Below are 22,797 nucleotides of genomic sequence, written 5' to 3' on the forward strand. Positions count from 1 at the left end.
TGAAAGGAGAAGTTCAAAAAATTCATTACACTTGGAGCAGAAGTGGTTTTTAGTTTACAGAATTTATTTCAAGTCTTGGAGTATGCTAATGTCTTAGGTAGAAAAAACTAAATTTGGGAAAAACAAATTTATGTGGTGTAGTTGGCTTAATTATACAACTGAAATTCACAGAATAATTTTTTAAAAGATCACACAAATTTATAGAACTTTAAAACTTGAACATTACTCTGTTCATGTGGTATTACTATAATTCCCATTTTATAAATGTAGGAACTGAGAAACTGAAGTTAAATGTCTTACCCCAAGTCATGACAACACATTATGCCAAAATGAAACTTCAAAAAAATTTCAGTTATGTTTTAGCTTCATTTTTGATTAAGAGGCCATAGCTGTGTAATGTCTTGTTTTGTTGACCAAGTAATAATAACTTTGGCAAGAAAGTTTCAGATCTTTGAGTTTAACCTTAGCTTTTTTGATTCTAAGTTCCCTAATTTCCAAGACCTTGTCTTTTATATCTCATGACACTCTATATTCATACCACATTGGATTACCTCCTGCATGAAAACAGACTGAAGTAACACACATTTGGATGACCATCAGTGTAGCCACATGTCCTGTGTTTGCTGGGAGGCTTCCCCGGAAGACGTGGTACCCGACAGCCTGGGTCAATTTTGAAAGTTCATCATAAGACTTTTTCTATATCTCTTCTGGTAGAATATGAGGCAGCAAGGCAGAGGAAGATGTTTTAATAAGTAAAAGTAAATAGCATCAGATAGCCCTGGGTCTGAATTCTAATATTGCCATTACCCACTGCTTATGCTGGCCCCAGTATCTTCATGGATAAATTTAACTGGAAGAGTATAGCAAATACTGATTCAATGTTTATAACCTGCTTTCTAGTTCTTTGGTGCCCTGTAAGTTAGCCCCTCCTATCCTCATACTTAAGTGGATCCTCCTCAGTGCTCCCCTACACTAATGGTCCTTGAGGCCTGCCACTACATGAACGTGTACTAAAGTTAGTCCTTGGTTGTGCTGCAGTTCCTGGCTTAGGACTGTCTGTTTCCCACCTGTGCGGACAAGTGGAGCACTATCATTTTGCCACTTGACAGGGTTATTTAGCAGGTGCACATGTCTGAACATTCCTGAAGCAGGAGGGGGCAGCTCTGGATTTCCCAGAGCAGTAAGTAACCAGGCCACAGCTGGAGTGAAGCAAAAGCCAGGAGCATCAACTTGAGCTCTGAATTTACAGTCTGAAACCAAGGGAACCCAATTCCGTGTGCACTTGATGTTGTAAATGCTACACAAGTCGAGGAACCTTTTCAGGTACTTCACTGGTAGGGAGGCTATAATCTGGACACTCGGAGCTGGACTGGACCCAGAAAGGAAGGCGGTTGGTCCAGTGCTGAGGACACAGGAGGCACCTTGCATTCTGGCTCGGTTGCAAAACGGTATGTGAGCAGGCGCCTGCACCCCCTCTCTCCCCGCTGGCCGCCTGGGGCGCCGGGATCCCGGCTCAGGCGTCCTCTGCAGGCTCCCGCCCTGGGGCCGCGCGGCCCAGGTGAAGCTGCCGGGCGCGTCCCCGTGCGCCCCTTCCCCCCCTCCCGGCGACTTCCTGGTTGGTAGAAGGTGCAGGAGTCGCTGTGGGCGGCCTCGGTCGCAGGAACTAAGAGGCCCCTGCTTTGGTGGCGGCGGGGGCGGCGGCCTGCGGAGACGGGGGCGGCGGCCACGCCGCTGCTGCTGTCACAGAAAGGCTCTAGGGGTGGGGTGGGAGGCGGGGTAGCTCCGGGGCGCCGCGACATGGGCCCGCCGCCACCGCCGCTGTGAGTAGCCTCCTTGGCGGTGGGGCGGTCGGCGGAGGCGGGAGCGGCGCGACCCTCGAGTGGAGGGCAGCTGGCTTCCAGGCCGGCCGCGGGTCGGGACGGACAGCCCCGCAGCGACATGTAACCATGGAGTGCAGGACCAAGTGAGTGGGGACCCGGGGCGCGCGGGGTGGGCGTCCCTCGGCGGCCCCTCCCGGCTCGAATCCTGGCCCGCGCGGCTGCCTCAGCCCCGCCCGGCCGGCTCCCGCGGGGTCGGAGGGGGCGGCGCAGGCGGGGGCGCGGCCGGGCCCCGAGACCCCGCCGCGGGCGGGACGGCTCTAGGCCGCAAAGCCTGCCGGCCCGCGTCGCGTCGGGCGGGGTCCGCGGCTGCCCCCCGGCCGCCGGGGCCGCGCCGACGCCAGCACCCCGGGGTGGCCAGACGGCCCGGCCGCGCCGACACCCCCCGTCGTGGGCTTCTCCTCCTCCCCCGGGTGTCAGACTCGACGCGTCTGGGTGGTGCGAGGTGGCCGGGAGGGAGCAGCGTTGAGGTTAAGCGGTTATTATTTAAAGTGCTCTCCTAGCATTAAGATAACCGTTTTTGTAAGCTGTTTTTTTTTTTTTTTTTCAGTTCTGACTTGGATGTTTCCTTTTGCTGTTTCTTAGAAAATTAAACGGGTCCCTGAGGCTTGTTTATTGGAGGCATTGTGTGGTGTGTGGTGCTGGCAAAGGGTATGCCTGTGTCAAAGTATTCATCAGTGGCTGTCTTACTTCAGCAGATTAAGTAAAAAGCAATTTGAATAACGATGGTGATTTTTCTTTTAGGTATCTTAGAGGCATGAGTTCTTTATTTTTCTCCTGAAACTAACTTTGGAAAGCATTCCGCCTTTTACTTCCCTCCCTTCAAACTCTTCCCTCAAATTACAATAATAAATATCACATATATTTGTATAATTGCAGAAGGCCTTTTAAATGTCACAGAGTGTAACTGAATCAATATTTAACTTTTATACCTAAGAGAGATTCTAAATAATACTAGAAAAATAGGGAAACTATGTAATTTAAAATTATTTTCTTCAGTGTTTGACACCAAAGTGAGTAGGGTGAGTAAAAAAAGGAGGATACTTTTTGACCTATTATAAGAAGGAAATTACCTGAGTGTGCATTATTTTCATTGAAACAAGCTAATAGTGGGAAAGCCAAGAAAATGTATATTTGCAAATTGATTTATAGAGTTTGTCACTTCCCATGAATCTAGATACATGTAAAGATTTTTTAAATGAACATTTATTTAAAAGTGAGAGCTGGCATTAATTTCTTGAAGGAAATACATATTAAAAATTGCAAATGTACAAAGACACTAAGGTCTTGGCAGGGGTACCTGAATTATGGGTATTAGCATTTTGGCATTGTGGTGTCACAATCTTGTGATTGTGATGGAAAGAGAGATTAAAACCAGTGTTTTGGGAGAGAAAAGTGGCTTAATAAATTTCACTTCACTGTTTTTGAAATTTAACCAATAGGCTAAATGTGTGAGAAGTTAGTAAAAATGTCAGTAAATTCTGAATGAATCAAAGCAACCTTACTGTTCCTGTAGGGAAAAATCTAATGTGGAGGTAGATATTCATTTTCCCCAAAGATCTTTTTTGTTAGCCTTGGAGTGTGTGAATAGTTTGCTACCATAAACATGTTTAAGTACAGTAAGTACATCTCAAGAAGAGCATATGCAAAGTACCACATTTATATAGCATTATAAATATTACATGACAATGGCAAGTGGAACCAGGTAGTCATTGCAAGTCCTTTGAAAAAGGCCTGATAACCTATGTTAAGGTGTGGCAGGGTTTAAAGGCACTTAGGAATGCAGTGGCTTTCCAATTTTGATTCAGTAGGATTAAAGCAATGCTTTGCATTTATACAGCAGTATACCTTTATAAGGTACTTGCACATATATTATCTGATTTATAGTTCTCACAATTCTGTGATGTGGACAAGACTATAGGTAAGAAAACAGTCTTTGAGGTTAAACTCTTTGCCTCAAGTCTCTCTTAATTTGCTAACTGATAGTGTTATTTTTGCTGTGCTAGTTATAGTTATGTACTTACAAAAAGTATATTGAGACAAGAACAAGATTAGTTTTAGAATTAAGAAAATATAGGGGATGTGGGTATAGCTCAGTGGTAAGTGCTTGCATAGCATGCATAAGGCCCTGGATTTGAGCCACAGCACTTCATCCCTATCCCCTAAAAAGATAAAAAGCAACACACACACACACACACACACACACACACACACACACACACACAGCTTTATACAGATGTTTGTTTGTATTAGGAAATAAATATAACAAAGTTCTTTTTCTTTTAGGGAAAATCCAGAAAGAACCTTTGACTTGGTATTGAAGGTGAAATGCCATGCCTCAGAAAATGAAGGTATGTGTGTTCTAATTCTTAAAATATTTGATTGCATTTGTCAAAACAAGGGTTAACATCATGGACTGCTGGAGCATGATAGTATCAGGAAAGTAAATAATACTACACGTGGATTCTGCATCAAATGTCTCAAGTTGCTAGTAATAAAATAGATACTAGGTCTTTATGGTGGGTTTGGAGAAATCAGGAGTTTTATCGTACAGCTTGAATTTCAAGCATGTTGTTAAGCCTGTATAACTTACAATGTATTTTTATCATTTGTTGATAAAAATCATTTTTCATAATGGTGAAAGAGTATGTCTTTTCATTTTCTTTCATTTGTTTGAAAATTTAGCTCCATTTTTAAAATGTTTAGTGCATATTCTCTTGCTAATACTTATGGGACCTTCACCAGTTTCCTGGTAATGTTTCTAGAATGTGAAATACAGACTGAGTAGCCCCTACTATTGATTTACTCCAGTAACATAACATTTTCAGAGGGAGGTAACAACAATGTAACATTATTTGGAAGGGTTTCAGCTAACAGTCTGTACAGTTTCCTGAAAAGACAGGATATTTTAGTACTATGACTTTTGTCAGTTTTTCTACAACTTTTGTTATAATGTATGTGTTTGTGGGGGAAGGAGAAGCAGAAAAGGATAAGAAGTATCTTTTCTCATTTAGTTCTTTCTAGTCCATACATGGTACATCTTCATGGATATATTCAACATTTAACTTTATTTGCTGTGTTCTTAGACCCTAGATAGCTAGCATTCTGTGGGGTTTTGTGGAGACTAGTTGGCCATCTAAAGCCTTGGTGTAAAGTCTGCTGACATTCTTAGTTCTAGAGACTAGCCAGCAATTACATACTTTTAAGTAATTTGGAACTGCACACCTTAAAATAGAGGAGCCCAACCCAATTGTGGTGAAATGGGCATGGCTAATTTTAGGTAGTAAGTCACCACATTCCTGGCTCTACCAGCTCTGCCTGCTGATCTTCTGGCCTGTTTGAATTATAGCTGTGATCAGGTGTGTCTACTGGTAAGGAGTGATTCTAAGGTTGCAAAGAGCCTTTTTTGGATTAAAAAGGTAATCTTTTTTTATCCTATATATTGTAGTTTGTCCGTTTGTATTCTTTCAGGCCCAACCAAATCCTCTTTACAGAATAGACATGTTATGTGGAATAGATAAATAATTTTTTAAGCTCTGATTTAAATTTATACTGTATTTATGGTATTAGTTAATCTTGCAAATACCTACCATACTATTACCCCAGTGTATGAAGTAATGCTTACCTGAAGTGTTTGTAAAATAGCCTAAATTCATTTGGAAAACATGGAATGTCTGTGTTTTGAATGCATGATTTAAAACTTATAAAGTGGTCTTGATGAAAGGATGAATCTGCCTTATATAACAACTGATCTATTCATGTGTCACAGAGATTGTGACCTGCTATAAAGATTTTGAGTGATTTGCTCCCTCCTTCTTCACTTTGCCCTTTGTCACTTAGCATGAGCTAGTTATTCCAATATGTATCTTGTACTTCCAACCTTTTTAAATTGCCTTCTTCTTCTTCTTTTTTTTTTTTTCTGTTGTTATTATCTAAATCACTGCTTCTTAAAAATACCTTCATTTGTATTTGAATAGTCTACCCAATTTGGTGAAATTGAAATATTATAATGGATAAAGTAAACAATTTGGTTTTTCTGTAGGTTATAGTTAATGCATTTTATATGGCTGTTTGGAGCAAAAAATTCTGAAGATTTTTTTTTTAAAAGCTAAACTAATTGTAAAGAGCATTAGTCTTTCTTTTTTGATTTTGATCTAAATAGTATGAACAAAATGAATATCTTAGGGTCTAAAAAGTTATCACTTTTGTGCCCTAAAATGTAATGATATCTCTAACTAAGAGGGCTCTAAAAGATAAATTTTATGTCAAATTGAAAGTTTGATGTTTTATAATAATTTTTCAAATTTTTCCTTTATTGATAAATGAGAAGGGAAAATGTATTGAAATTATTTTTTAAATTATTGGACTATTTCACTGTCCATAAGCTCTTTTTAATATGACTCTGAAATGTATACTAACTTATTTGAAGTGGAGTACTTTTTTTTTTTTTTTCTAACATGTAGACAAGCATGGGTGAAATTTTTACATGGTAGTTGAAGTGGAAAACAAAATGTGTAAATTTGGATGCTTTGGGCTACCAATATAAAACTGGTTTGAATACTAAAGAAACTTCAGAGTTCATATAAAGAGGAAACCCAAGAGGAAACCCAATAGGTCGTGAGTGATCCAGGTTCTTTCCACTTCCCAGCTCTTCCACCCACAGAAGGCTTAGATTCTTGTGACTATAAGATGACCATCAGTAGATGTTGGAAGTCTCCTCTCCTGTTTATGTCTGTAGGGATTTTTATGGCTTTTATATATGGCTTTTTATGGCTCTCTCTTTAGATTCAAAAGTTTCTTTCCTAAAATACCCCAGAAAACCTCTTGTTGGATCTCAGTGGCCTGAGTTATCTTGGGCATCACCATTTCCAGTGTACCATTGGCAGAGCAGGTGGAGGGCTGTGGCAAGACAACCATGATTTATTTACTCAATAGTTGGCAAGGAGAAGGTGTTGGGAAACCAATTAAAATATTCTTGGTAAAAGGTTTCTCAGAACATTGCTTTTTTTTGATGACTACTTGATCAAATAGAAAATAGGTTCAGGGTAGACTTGATTATCGAAAGATTGAAATGCTCTTTACTCTTTGTGTTAAGGTATTTGGTATGCTTCTCTTATTCATTATTTAAATAGGGAAGTTTTAATTTCTCTCATTTTTCCTGAGTAACTTAGGTTATAAGTATCTTTAGAGATAGTTATTATTAAGTTTTAGTTAGTAGTTTGAAACAGTATGAGTCGTTCAAACATAACTTGACATAGCCAACTGTGGTAAAATAGTGTTCTTGACATGGTCTGTTGCTATTTGGATTTGCTTCAGAGGCATTACATTGATTGTTCTGAGCACAACACATTTTAAAAATTAATTAATTAATTAGTACCAGGGATTGGATCTGGGTGCTTTACTACCGAGCCACATCCCAGCCCTTTTTTTTTTTTTTTAAATTTTTTGGGACAGGGTCTCTCTAAATCATGTAGGGCCTTACTAAGTTGCTGAGGTTGGCTTTTAACTTGTTATCCTCCTACCTCAGCCTCCTGAGTCACTGGGATTACAGGTGTGAGCCACCATGCGCAGCCACAACAAATTTTAGAACACTGAAGAGTAACTTAGCTTCATATGGAGTGCCCCACAAATTTAAAAATCACCATGAGAGGGGTTGCTAGTGTTTCCTATCATGCTTCCTGTGTGTTAGTAGAATTGCTTCTGGTGGTATTGGTGGACTGCTTGTGGCATCTTTTAATGGCCATTTCCCGCAAGATAACCTTAGTAACTTGTAACTCTCCAGAGTGAAGTGCCGAAATTTAGATCATCCTGGTAGATCTCCAAGCTAGTTGCCCTCCTCCCTCTTCTCTTTTTTCTTCTCTATTTCCCATCAGACAGGGAAGTACAGCCAGCAGTGATGGCCTTTGTTCAGTTCTAATAACAGAAATTATTGTTGTTATTCTGCCTCCATTTTTCCTATAGTAATTTAAGATTTCAGGGAAATGAAAAGTAACCCTTCCTCAGTAGAGACAGGACATGCCTCCTCTAAAGGTTTTTCTTTTATGCAGTGACTTTGAGACTGTAGTTTTCTCTTTTTTTATTCTGCTGATAGTTTACTGCAAGCAACAGAAGCAGCAAACAATGGTGAAGTCCTTCTTCTGATGGCACAGTCCTGATTTTTTAAAAAACACATTGTCTATTTAAGCTTCACAAGTCATGGGGGACCAGAAATATTTATCTCTATTTCACAGATGAAGAAACTGAAGCACAAGGAAATCAAGAAACTTGTCCGAAGTACTAGTTGCAGAGTCTGTACTTTAATCACTGTTGTATTGCATAATAACCTTATGCAATCTCAGTATAGGCTGTTTTATCATTGGAGGAAATATTAGAGTATGTGCTATATGTGATGCAGGTAATTTTTTTTGAAACAGTAATATAGTGTTTTAAAATTAATGAAGCCAATATAATTCCACCTAAACTACTACCAGGTTTTTTTCATGTGGTTATAGACCCTTAACTCAGCAGACTAACCTCCTAGTCCTTTAATTTTTTTTAGAATTTTATTTGTTAGTACTTTTAAGCACATATATAGCAAATCTTTTTCTTCTTTCTTTCCTCTTTACCTAGAATAATTTTCCTTAGGAATAAATCTCTTTTTATAAACAGATTTTCCACTTTGATCAGCTTATTCAATCTGGTATCAAATTATCCATTTTTTAAAAATCTCTGGTTTATGTTAGCAGTTTAATGACCTTTTACTCTTCTTAAATCAGACCATTAAGTCAAAGAATCCTAACTTAGTATTTTTTGTGGCCTGCACAAAAAGGCATTTCTAAGCCCACTTTGAGATTTAATAATGTTTTCTCCTACTGATACCATTCATACTAGAATTCAGAGCCTTTCAATTCTGCATATATTTTAGCACTTATTGTGTTCTTATAGAAATGTCTAATATAGGCAAATATGGTCATACAGATAATATGACTAAATGTCTATTTACCTGCTTGAAATAAGCTCTTCATAGACCATATTAACATATACATATTAATTTGTATCCTTAAGAAAAAACTTATTGCAGTTATCAGACATGTTTAGTGAATATTTACACAATGAAAAAAACTTGGACCTAGTTTATTTATGGCCATTGAATTATTGAAATGCTGATTAAATTAATTAAATTAGTTCATGGAAGCTGTTTGTAGATGTGATCTTAGATGTATGCTGGCATGACAGTATCAGGGACATTAACATATACCTAAGTCCAACAACCCTGGCATTTAGAAAACAAAATCTTGGTGAATTATACATACAGTAAAATGGTATAGGAGATTCTGTTATTGTCCAACTTGGAAAATATCTGTAAGTAAAATGTGGTTACCACGATAATTATTTTTGCTCTAGCTTTGTGTTCATTAAGATACTCTTTTTGTGTCATTCTTAATCTAGATGTACTAAGATAAATTAGATAGATAACCCATACTGGAAGTACAACTTTATATCCTAGTTTTTTGAATAAAATAAAATTGTTTTATTTTTTCATACTCACCCAGCAGGAACTGAGTTAATGCAAGTTAATGTGATTCTTTTAGAAGCAGATCATTGGAATATGCCATTTTTGTTGCATGCAGAAAATAGTTAAGCTTGTCTGTATTTTTATAGCTGTCTTCAAATATAAAAAGCAAATCAGATTTCACTTTTCAATTTTTGTTCATTATTACTTTGATAGGCATGTTACCAAGTTTTTATCTTGATAATTGATTATAACTTATCTCATCAGGCACTTCTGTGTTTCACATGTTCTCTGCCTTTGCTGCTTTAATCAAAGTGACTCCTTGGCTTTGTGTGTTAATGATTCCAACTGTTATAGGTGAAAGGCTGCAGGCCTCTGATGTAGTGTTCTTCAATGGTGTGCTTGCCCACTGCTGTCTGGCCACTACTGTGTTGCCACGGTGTAACAAGTTTATTCAGGTTTCTTCTTGGAGCTTTCTTTTCTTGACTTTCAGGATAATGTGTTCCTGACATACTTTTTTTTTTTTTTTAAAGAGAGAGAGAGAGAGAGAGAGAGAGAGAGAGAGAGAGAGAGAGAGAATTTTTTTTAATATTTATTTTTTAGTTTTCGGCAGATACAACATCTTTGTTTGTATGTGGTGCTGAGGATCGAACCCGGGCCACACGCATGCCAGGCGAGTGCGCTACCGCTTGAGCCACATCCCCAGCCCAATATTTTTCTTATGTTCAAATAATATCCTTCTTTTTCCCCCTTCCTGTATTTACTTTTGACTTGCACATTATAGGATAGTAATTTACCTTTTAAAATATGCATTTTAGGACACATACACACACACATACACATATATATGTATATATATATGTACATGTGTATGTATGTGTATATAAATACATATCTATATATGCATGTATATATATATATATATATATATGTATGTATATGTGTGTGTATATATGTGAAATAGGCATTCTGGGGTGCTTTAAGTAGGTATTTTGGGGTGCTTTGAGTAGGTGTTGAAGTTGTTTTAGATAACAATGAAAATATCACACTTAATCCCTATTATTTTTAATCAATTCCAGAAGAATAATTCTTTTGGGTGCAACCCATTACAATTTTGATCCCATTCTTGTGATTGAACATGATGTGGAGTTATACTTGTTGTGTATTCATATATGAGCTTAGAAAAGTTTTGTCCGATTCTTTTCATTGTCTTTCCTATTCCCACCCCCATTCCCTTCCCTTTATTTCTCTTTGTCTAATCAATGAACTTCTGTACTTCCCTTCCTCATTCTCCCTTGTTATGGGAGAGAACATTCGACCTTTTGTTTTTGGGACTGGCTTATTTTACTTAGCATGATATTTTCCAGTTCCATCCATTTACCAGCAAATGCCATAATTTCATTCTTCTTTATAGCTGAGTAATACTCTATTGTGTATATGTACTACATTTTCTTTTTTTAATTTTATTTTTAAATTGTACTAATAGTTACACATGACAGTAGAATGCATTTTGACACATCATACATAATGTGTCATTCCTCTGACTGTACATGGTGTAGTCTCACTGGTAGTGTAGTCATCCATGTATATAGGGTAATAATGTCCATCTCATTTCTACCGCCCTTCCTGCCCACTTCCTTCCCCTCTGTACAATCCAAAGTTCCTTCATTCTTCCCTACCCTCTTGCCCCTATTATGGATTAGCATCTGCTTATCAGATAAAACATTTGGCCTTTGGATTTTGGGATTTGGCATATTTTGCTTAGCATGATATTCTCCATTTCCATCCATTTACCTACAAATGCCATAATTTCATTCTTTTTTTTAATGGCTGAGCAATATTCCATTGTATATATGTACCACATTTTCTTTATTCATTCATCTAGTGAAGGGCACGTAGGTTGGTTCCATTGCTTGGCTATTGTGAATTGAGAGGCTATAAACACTGATGTGGCTGTGTCACTGTAGTATTCTTATTTTAAGTCCTTTGGGTATAAGCCGAGGAGTGGGATAACTGGGTCAAATGGTGGTTCCATTCCAAGTTTTCTACGGAATCTTCATACTGCTTTCCAGAGTGACTGCACCAATTTGCAGTTCCACCAGGAATGTATGAGTGAACCTTTTTCCCACATCCTCACCAACATTTATTGTTACTTGTATTCTTGATAATTGCCATTCTGACTGGAGTGAGATGGAATCTCAATGTAGTTTTAGTTTGCATTTTTCTAATTGCTAGAGATGTTGAACATATTTTCATATTTTTTTTGACCTTTTGTATTTTTTCTTCTGTGAAGTGCCTGTTCAGTTTCTTTGCCCATTTATTGATTGGGTTAGTTGTCTTTTTGTTGTTAAGTTTTTTATATATCCTGGAGATTAATGCTATATCTGAGGTGGAGATGGTAAAGATTTTCTCCCATTCTGTAGGCTCTCTCTTCATGTTCTTGATTGTTTCCATTGCTACAAAGAAGCTTTTTAGTTTGATATCATCCCACTTATGATTCTTGATTTTATTTCTTGTGCTTTAGAGGTCTTATTGAGGAAGTCTATTCCTGAGTCAATATGATGGAGAGTTGGGCCTATGTTTTCTTCTAGTATATGCAGGGTCTCTGGTCTAATGCCAAGGTCCTTTATCCACTGTGAGTTAAATTTTGTGCAGGGTGAGATATGGGGGTTCAATTTCAATTTACTACATGTGGTTTTTTAGTTTTGCCAGCCCTATTTGTTGAAGAGGCTATCTTTCCTCCAATGTATGTTTATGGTGCCTTTGTTTAATATGAGGCAAATTATATGGGCATGTCTTTCTGTCTTCTATTCTGTTCCATTAGTCTTCAATTATATCTTTGTGCCAATACCATGCCATTTTTATTACTATAACTCTGTAGTATAATTTTAAGGTCTATTATTGTGATGCTTCCTGCTTTACCTTTCTTGCTAAGGATTTGCTTTGTTTATTCTAGGCATCTTATTTTTCCAAATGAATTTCATGACTGCCTTTTCTATTTCTATGAAGAACATCATTAGAATTTTAATGGGAATTACATCAAATCTGTATAGTACTTTGGTAGTATGGCCATTTTACAGTATTAATTCTGCCTATCCAAGAACATGGGAGGTCCAAGGAAATGAGTTTTAACATTTAACATTCAAAAGTGATTCCCACTTTTGATTCTTAGTTTATGATAGAGAGACATCACCTGAAGCTGGAAGAGTTTTTGTTTGTTTGAATGTTTCAAATTTTTGAATGTTTCAAACAAAAAAGGGTTAAAGATACTTTTGAGAAACTCCTGAGATCCAGGTATTCCTATATTGTTAGGTTAAATGATTTCACAATTGTAATATTTATTTTGGGTTGTTAGATTCTTAGTTTGTATAAAGGTAAATTGATTTACTTCAGATACTAATTTAATTTTATCTATAGAAAGTGATGGTTCACATTTGTGTGATAGGTTAATCATTGGTATATGGGGTACTAAGAGTGTTCCTCAGTTGACTTATAGAGGTTTGTATTTAAGGGGTTATGGCAGTAACACTTAGGACACTCTATAAAAGAAAGTAGAATGATTGAACTTGAAGTTCCCTTGGAACTTGAAGTACCTATTGCTTCTGTGACTTTTGCAGCTTCTGCACCCCTCTTACCCTGTAGGTTCTGTTGTCATCTGCTACCCTGTGGCTGCATAAAGTCTTGTTGCACCCCAAGCACACTTGTTATAAGATGATCTCTCAGCTCTTCAAATAACAATTTCTTTAAGTGGGTGGGTATTAGTATTTATCTGATCAAAGTAACTCACAGTGAAGTGAAACAACTGATAGAAAGCTCTCAAGGGAACATTTTAATTTTATTTATTTATTTATATATCTATCTATTTATTTATATATGTGGTGCTGAGGTTTGAACCCAGTGCCTCACATGTGCTAGGCGAGCGCTCTTTGAGCCACAACCCCAGCCCGGGAACATTTTGATTTTAAAGAAGGCCTTGTAAATTCAAATTAATTTAGAAGGTGTAGTTTGTTCTAATGGAAAGATCTCTAAACTAAGGATGAAATGTAGCTTTAACTGTAAAATCCTGGTTAGATTTTACCTTCTTTATTTCCTCTGTGTTGATACTCTGTAATTTTTGATTGAAGGTTTTAATCATTATGTAAGTATATTTAATGAGAATATTTGTTCAGTGAATTTCATTAAGATTTTTTGGTTTAAGATTCTTATTTAATGAAATAAAGCTGTAACATCATAACTACAGAGCTTTATTTATCAGTTTATTTCATTTGATTAGGCTTCCAGGTAGGTTTTTACAGAAATAGTAATAAAACTATTTACTGCAGTCCGGGGAGGTAGAGACTGCTATCCTTTCATAAAGATAAGGAATTGGAGGCTCAGAAAGGTTAACCAGTTTGCCTAAGTTCCATAGTTTTAGAAAGTAAGACCTGAATTTCAACCTGTTTCTGTGACACTACAGCCTGAGCTTTTATCCATTGGTACCTCATTTCTTTCTTTTTTTTTAATATTTGTTTTTTTAGTTGTAGTTGGACACAATACTTTATAATAATTTATTTATTTTTATGTGGTGCTGAGGATCGAACCCAGAGCCTCACACCTGCTAGGTGAGTGCTCTATCACTAAGCCACAACCCCAGCCCCGTGGTACTTCATTTTAAACAGTGAACTTTCTCTAATGGTAACAAGATCTTTGGCAGCAATTTTCGAAAACTACTGATTTTAGAAAATCCCTGACAAATTCCAGGATTGAATAGAGTTGTTGTGATATTTTATCAATTCTTAGTAGACATCCAAACATAACGGGAAGAGGGGCCTAAACTCCATGGGAAACATTTATCCCTTCCCATCATTTTGTGAATGTGTGTGAGTGTCAGTCATGTCAGGTAACTTCATTAGGAAGGTGGCATTCTTTAAAAGGGCCTTGAATGATTGTAATAGTGCACAAGGCTATGGTTTGTAGCACTGAAGTTCTTCTAAGGGGGCATCTAGCTGGGCTGTGAATGTGGCGTGGGGAAGCTCAGGGGTAGGTGATGGATGGAGAGATTGGACGTTTTGTCAGCCCTCCATTGGGCGTTAGGTGCTTATCTTTCTCTAAGTTATTTGGAGTGTTACTTTATATTGAGTGTGAATAAGAATGAAGAATATATTGCTTTTGCTGTAAATATTTACATCTAAAGAAGATCAGGAATTATTCTTGCTTATACAGTGTAACCTGCCTTGGCAGGGAGTTGTTGGAGTTAGGTTTATTTACTCAGTACATAAAACAATGTCTGACTCATAGTGTGTGCTTAGTGAATATTTATTGAAGAACTGATGAAGATGCTTTTAAGTAAAAGGAAATTGTTTGTTTCCTTAATTGGTAGTGAAGGTTTGATAATTATCATTAATTTCTTCTTTAACATTATTAATAATGAAGTTTGTGAAAGTGAAGCTACAGAAGTAAAAGATAACAAAAAGAAGTTGCTGAATAATAATCCTTTTGGTGCTTGTCTTGTGGCAGTTATATTCTGCTGTGAACTAGGTATTCATTTTCCTGAATTATGCTGTCCCTTAGGTTTTAGGCTTTTGAGGCTGAATTTCGTGCAGACTTTGGAAAGGTGTCTTGTATATGGATGGTGTTCAGTGATTACTTGCTAAATTATATTCTGCTATTAAAACAAAATTAGAAAAAGATTGTCCTGTAGTACCAGTATCTGTTGAAGATTTCTTAACTCTTTTAATTTATGTAGAGGACTTGAAAGACTGCAGGTTTTTTTTTAATCCTCACAAGCAATGGGTGCTTTATTTAAAAGAAGATTTTTAAAATAGAACTGTTGATTAACCACAAACTGTAACTTGCTCGGCAGAACTGGTGAAGATCAGATAGAAAGAACCTTTTCCTCTTTCAGTTCCTTCTTATTTATCACTTGAATCTGAAAAAAAAAAAAAAAAAAGCCTGTAGCTATCGGTTTAGTACATCTGATGGTCTTCTGTAGATGTATTTGCTTCTAGAAATTAGTCATTTCAAAAATAATTTTGTCTTGGTTTGTTAGCAGAAATTCACTAACATAAAGGTGTATTTAGTATTTAATTAATGCTAAGCTGTCTTAAAACTTTGTTACCTGAGTAGTTGTAAAATTTAGATGACTTTATTATGTTGATAAGATACTTAAAATTAACTTTATGTAGAAAACATTGGTTGTAATGAAATCCAAGTGAGTTCAGATGTGTTTTAATGCACTGAAACGCATTTTCTTCAACTATGCTGTCCTCTAGATTTTAGGCTTTTCAGGATATATGCATTAAAAGTATTGTTTCTCTTAAATGGACATAGAAGTGGTTTAGAATGGAGTTTTAAATGGTGAGTTATTAAAAAAATTTAAAAACTTTTAAGATTTCCATGTATCTGGGATGATGTTTGGAAGAGGAAGTTGTATAATTTTGGGAGGAAATTTTTTCAAGATCTTGGTCATTTTTCCCTTTAAATAAATTAAAATAGCATTTTCTGTTTAATATTTTGCAAGTAGTTAATATGGATAATTAATTTAGTTTTTAGAAAATAGTGTTTTATCTTTTAAAACTTGTGTATTATTACAGGACTTGAGAACTAAGTTTTAAAAATTAGTGCATTATAGTTATATATAATAGTGGGGTTCATTTTGATATTTTTATAATTTGCTCCATTTCAATCCCCCTTACTACCCTTTTCTCTATTCTTCTCCTACCCCATGATCCCCTTCCTTTACTCTATTGGCCTTCCTTCTATTATTAATCTACTTTATAAATTGTTACATTATAGTTGTACATTCATAAAAGTGGAATTCATTGTGATATATTCATATGTGCACACAGAATACTTTGGAGAGAATTAAGTTTTGAAGTTTTTGTTTTATGATGAAATGTGTAATTTTGGTGATGAATATGTGCAGAGGAATCATTGACAAAAAGGGAGAGCACAGTTTCATCAAGATTATTATGTATTGGTTGTATTCACTGTCTGTGCACAAGTTTAGACATGTTAAAGAAGAAATTGTAAGCTGAGTTTTGTGATATACAAAAATTCTAGCTTCCAACTTTTATTGGTTACTATAGTGTTGTTAGTGACATTGAATGTTTACCCTAAGAAGTGAAAATATTAAAATTGAATACAAGTTGGAAGACAAAATTTGAATTTTTAAATATTAGAAATATTTAGCTGCAGAATTAAAGACATAATGTGATGAACATACACAGGGTTAAGCTTAACGTGTCATTTTTCTAAATTTGGTCTTTGAGGTAGAAATTACTATCCAAAATTCCTTATAAGGCCCATTATTAAATCAATTTATTTATAGTTTATTCCATTTAGGAGATTGGCAATGATAATTTTGTTTGTAGATGGACTTGGAAATGAGACAGGATATAGCCTTAATGTCAAATGTTCTACCTTAATCCTTGAATAATTTACTACTGCTTTCTTCCTTATAATATTCAAAATAGTGGTGTAAGTGTTAAAAACATTTGAAGTCATTGAATACTACCAAATTGCCTTCCCAGTCATTAAAGTGAGATTAAAATGCATTGAGGATATCTGACAGTTTGTTTTTAAGGTATTTTAATTCTTCAAAAATGTATAATTATATTTAATACATATGACAATAAATAACTTAAATTTACTTTTCAAACAAATTTTAAATATGATTAGAATTGATCTTTTTTAGATATTAAATCTAGTTTTGTCAAAATAAAATATTTGTTTTTGTTTTTCTGTTAAGGGGCATGTCAAAACTAGATTCAGAATTGAAACTTCATTTAAAAGCTAGGTTTGGGGAAGAGTACATAATGGGTGCTTTCTCCTAGGAGTCTGAGAGGTTAAAGCCAAGGGCAGCCCTCTGTGAGAGGCGTTTTCCTCCCACACAGCTGTTTTTAACCTAGAATCCCAGTCAGGAGTGTTGAGTCTTCTCCAGAGGTCTTGTTTTTTACTTTTGGGATCTCTGACCAGTATGGCCCAAAGGAGGCCTGCTAGTTGCATCATCTTGAGCCACCTACATGAAGGTGGTGCATGTACCATCATTTTGGAACTTGTGGTTTTTACTTTTTTGATGTATTCAGTATTTATTCTTTCTTTGATTAGACAGTTAATATTTTTATATTACTTTGAAATGTTTTAGATTCTTTGGTTTTTAGTTGTACTTTGCTTATTTTTTATTGTTATATTAGTTTATTTATTATCTTTTAAAATTTTTATTCTTTTTATTTAAAATTTATTTAATGAAAAATTATTTAATGAAATACTCTACTTATTTGGAAAAAGTTTTGCTCTTTCCTAATCTGATAGCAAACCCTTTGAATTCTTTTTTAGAAAAATAACTTTTTTCTAATGAAGAGAAAAGGACAATTAGTAGAGAAGTAAAAATATGATGCAAAACATAAAAACACTCTAAATTTATACTTTGATTGAATATGAATAGATAATTCAATCTCTGTTTCAAGGTGAATATAAACAAATGGGTTAGATGCCATGATTTTCTTAAAACATAAAATCTGGATCCTCTCATGAATAAAATAGAATGGCTTACCTGATTGACATCATAGTGGAGTGGAAAGATACTGGACTAAGAGTTGGAATACATATTTTGGTTCTGACTTCACCACTTATTAAATGTTTTACTTTGGCTCTGTCCTTTAACTTTTCACATTTATAAAATCTTTGCACAGCATATCTCAATATTTTTAAGAGTCAAGTACATATACTGGCCTGAAAGTATTTTGTAAATCGCACTGTTAAACACTATCTGTACATAAACTTTTATTGTTTTTTTTTTTTTTTACTCTGTATTGTGTTTAGCTGTGTGAAAAGGACATAATCACTTCAACAGGAAGGAAACATCAGTGATAAAACTCTCCTGTTTTGATGTGTGTCATCAGTCTGCAAGAAAGGAATGCTTAAAGGAAAGTTGCATAGTAACTTCTAAGTCCCCTGTTTAATATCACAGTAGTATCAGAAACAAGGTTGATGGAAGACATTAACATATTTGAGGCTAATGAGTCAGTTTCACTTTGTAAAGGATATTTGACAGAGGATGAAAATTTGTAGCATGCAAAATTTGTTTGTGTTTTTTATATATGTGAGGGCAATTTTATACTATATATGTATATATGTATTAGCTTAAAGGTAATCTTATACAATATTTTTGGCACATCTGCATTTTGTGAATGTCATATGAAGTCAGGTGTAGATTTTTTCCATTTGTAAGATAGCATACACTTCAAGACTTGATAGCTTCTAGAGGAATCAAGGAAGATTTAAACAATCTTTCCTTCTTTCCTTCCTCCCTCCCTTCCTTCCTTCCTTCCTCTCTCTTCCCCTTTTCCCTTTTCTGCCCATCTTTTTTTTTTTTTCCCTTGAATTGAATCCAAGGCATTGGACATGCTGGGAAAGCCCTCTCATTCTACTGAGCTGCATCCCCAGCCATGTCTTTTCTTTGGCACTTCTTTCTTCTGAACTCTTCATATACACAAACTTGAACAGCAAAATGGGAGTTCCACAGATGTATAAGTTCCACAACATTCTAAGAGTTAATATTAGCAAGCTAGAACATTATTAGAACAGGAATAGCATTAAGGTTTAGGTTCATGACTCTGAAGAAGTAAGGATGAGAAAAGATTAAGGATAGCATTACACAACTGCAGGGCTTCTCAAAGGACATATCAGTTGAGAGGTACAGTGCAGTTGGCTTGTGAGAGCTGTGTAAGTAGATACCGAGAACAAGTTGAGTAGTCCTTATCTGAAATGCTTCATATCGGGCATGTTTGCCTTGTGGATTTTTTTTCTTCAGATTTTAGAATGTTTGTGTATACATAATGATATTTGGAGAAATAGACCCAAGTCCAAACACAGTATTCATTTGTGTTTCATATATACCTGAAGGTAACTTTATTTTATATATCAGGTTACAAATAATATATAAAACTTTTAAGCTTATATACTCTTTTATAGTATTTTTGACACATCTGCATTTTAACTATGACAGTTATTTTCCACTTGTGACATTATGTTGACACTCAAAAAGTTTCAGATTTTGGATTTTTGGATTAGGGATGTTTATCCTATATATATTGCAATTTTCGGATGAAAAAAATTATAGCAAGTACAAGTCTATCCGTGTAAGGACATTACTCTCATTTATTTGAATTCCTCTATAGCTTTCTTGAAAGAATATGAAATTAATTAATTAATTTTTAATTGATTTTTTAAAAAAATAAATGACAGTGGAATGCATTACAATTATTACTACACATATACAGCACAATATTTAATTTGGGTTTAGAAATTATACTTGAAGCAAGATTCTTGTCAAGTGAGATTCTGTCTCTTTATAAGTGATTTAATAAAGTTTATGAAACTTATATTTTGTCAAACTAATTTATTTAAGACTTTTCTTTACATTACTTAGTTCTCAGCAATAGTGTTTCTTAACTTTATGTTATGACACATAGAAAATGACAATATGTGTATAATGCTTCAGAGCAAATGGACTTCATGCAATGATAGGAGGTATCTGGTTTGGGGGCTCCTAGGATTAAAGGGGTCATTATTTTCTTTCTGTTACCCATTAGAATGACCCAGATTAGAATGTTCTCTTCATTGTGTTCTTGGTGAAAATCTACTTTTTATTCATTATTATTTATCCTAGAAGAGGACAGCAAAACTCTAGAGTTTGGCTGGAGTTAGAAGAATTTGGGTTGTAGTTCTGACTTAAGCTTTCTGAACCTACGTTTTGTTGTTTAAAACGAAAATAATTATAATCCCTTCTCTTTCAACCATAAAGCTGTGATGTTCAATCAAGATAGTAAAGTACATGAATATGCTTTTGAACATATGGTTATTTTAGTTATAATTTTAACTTAATAATAAATTTTTTAATTATAATTCAAGAAAACTGCAAGTATATGCTTTTCATAACTTTCTAGTGTATGTACATATATATAAGCATATATATATATATATATATATATATATATATATATATATATATATAGTGTCTATATTTTAATAAACAGTGATATAGTGTACACCAGGGATGACTTTAGGAAGGAGAATTGCAAGATTTAACAATGACAATAAAATGTAAATATTATAAGGGATGTATTACATTTATGACTGTGTTTCTTTCCATTTCAGGCTAAATCCTTTTAATAATAGTTAACTTTAATTATGGGTTCTGATAAATATTATAGGTAACAATCTCATTGTCATCTATTTTCATGTATTTTTAAAATAAAAGATATAATATCAATAATAATGACTCATGTGAAAGAAAACATTCAGCCTTTGGTTTTTTGGGATTGGCTCACCTCACTTAGCATTATATTCTCTATCTCCATCCATTTACCTGCAAATGCCATGATTTTATTCTCTTTTAATGCTGAGTAATGTTCCATTGTGTATATATACCAAAGTTTCCCTATCCATTCATCTACTGAAGGGCATCTGAGTTGGTTCCACAATTTAGCTATTGTGAATTGTGCTGCTGTAAACATTGCTGTGGCTGTGTCCCTGTAGTATGCTGTTTTTAAGTCCTTTGGGTATAAGCTGAAGAGTTGGATAGTTGGGTTAAATGGTGGTTCCATTCCAAGATTTCCAAGAAATCACCATACTGCTTTCCAGATTGGCTGCACCAATTTGCAGTCCCTCCAGCAGTGTATGAGCATGCCTTTTCCCCCACATCCTCGCCAACACTTATTGTTGTTTGTATTCTTGATAGCTGCCATTCTGACTGCAGTGAGATGAAATCTTAGAGTATTTTTGATTTGCATTTCTCTAATTGCTAGAGATGTTGAACATTTTTTCATATGTTTGTTGATTGATTGTATATCCTCTTCTGACAAGTGTCTGTTCAGTTCCTTAGCCCATTTATTGACTGGGTTATTTGTTTTGTTGGTGTTAAGGTTTTTAAGTGAGTGCTTTACATATACTATGGCAATGGAGGGGGAGCATGGGAGGAATGGAGGAACTTAAGATAGGGCCAAGAGGAGGGAGGGGGCAAAGGGATAGGAATGATGGTGGAATGAGTTAGACATCATTACCCTAAGTATATGTATGAAGACACGAATGGTGTGAAAATACTTTGTGTATAATCAGTGACTTGAAAAATGGTGCTCTATATGTGTAATATAAAATGAATTGCATTCTGCCATCATGGATAACAAATAAGAATAAATAAATAATAAAAAAAGATACTGAGTGAAGTCCAAATAGAATAAACCTAAATTAGTTTATGCTAATAAAAAAAAGATAATAGTGACTCATTCTTACTGAAAGTCAGGATATTGGTACCATTTTTTCCCCATAAGAAATAAAACTACCTATCTTAAAGGGAGAATGTTTTAATTGTTGGAAAACACCTAACAGTAGCCTTTGGTCTTGACATTAAAGTCTTCAGAGTATCAGGGAAGTATATTAATTCTGTCAAAATACTGTTTCTTAAGCATGTAAACCGTATGTTTATGATAATTCCTAGGACTTTTTTTGAGGAATTAGTCTTATACAATTGGTGAAGATGAGATTTTTGGTTTTACATGTATCAGTAATGTTCCTGTGAAACCTAACAGAACATCATACTCACCATAGTGGGCTGGCCATTCTGATTATGTAGACCAGTAATGTGGTAATCTTGTCCTGCCAACAGGCTTTTGATCTCCATTGCTAACTAAAGGTTTTCTCAAACTGGGGCCTGCAAATAGAGAAAGCAATCATGAAATTCATCTGGAAAAATAAGAGAGCCAGAATAGCTAAAGCAATCCTTAGCAGGAAGAGTGAAGCAGGTGGCATCACTATACCAGGCCTCAAACTATACTAAAGAGCAATAGTAACAAACCAGCATGGTATTGGCACCAAAACAGACTGGTAGACCAATGGTACAGAATAGAGGACACAGAGACTAACCCACAAAATTACAATTATCTTATATTAGACAAAGGTGCCAAAAACATGCACTGGAGAAAAGATAGCCTCTTCAACAAATGGTGCTGGGAAAACTGCAAATCCATATGCAACAAAATGAAATTAAACCCCTAACTTACCATGCACAAAACTCAACTCAAAATGAATCAAGGACTTAGGAATAAAACCTGAGACTCTATTAGAAGAAAAAGTAGGCCCTAATCTTTATCATGTGGGGTTAGGCCCCAACTTCCTTAATAAGACTCCTGTGGCAAAAGAATTAAAATCAAGAATCAATAAATGGGATGGACTCAGCAAAAGAAACAATCTGTGAGGTGAAAAGAGAGCCTACATTTTGGGAGCAAATCTTTACCCCTAACACATCAGAGCACTAAACTCTAGGGTATATAAAGAACTCAAAAAGCTAAGCACCATAACAACAAGTAACCCAATAAATAAATGGGTCAAGGACCTGAACAAACACTTCTCAGAAGATGATATACAATCAGTCCACAAATACATGAAAAA

General features: G+C 35.4%; 1 protein-coding gene across 1 annotated transcript in view; it reads left to right on the forward strand.

Moving 5' to 3' along the window:
• Positions 1-1,796: 1,796 nt before the first annotated feature.
• The window catches only part of Dennd1b (DENN domain containing 1B), a 245,765-nt gene continuing 224,764 nt past the window's right edge, over positions 1,797-22,797 (forward strand). The window contains exons 1-2 of the mRNA XM_027945669.2: positions 1,797-1,963; positions 4,164-4,228. Of these exons, the coding sequence (XP_027801470.2) occupies positions 1,947-1,963; positions 4,164-4,228 (82 nt within the window). The 5' untranslated portion in view covers positions 1,797-1,946. The remainder of the gene's footprint in view (positions 1,964-4,163; positions 4,229-22,797) is intronic.

The sequence above is a fragment of the Marmota flaviventris genome, chromosome 12, assembly GCF_047511675.1.
Source record: "Marmota flaviventris isolate mMarFla1 chromosome 12, mMarFla1.hap1, whole genome shotgun sequence".
NCBI lineage: Eukaryota > Metazoa > Chordata > Mammalia > Rodentia > Sciuridae > Marmota > Marmota flaviventris.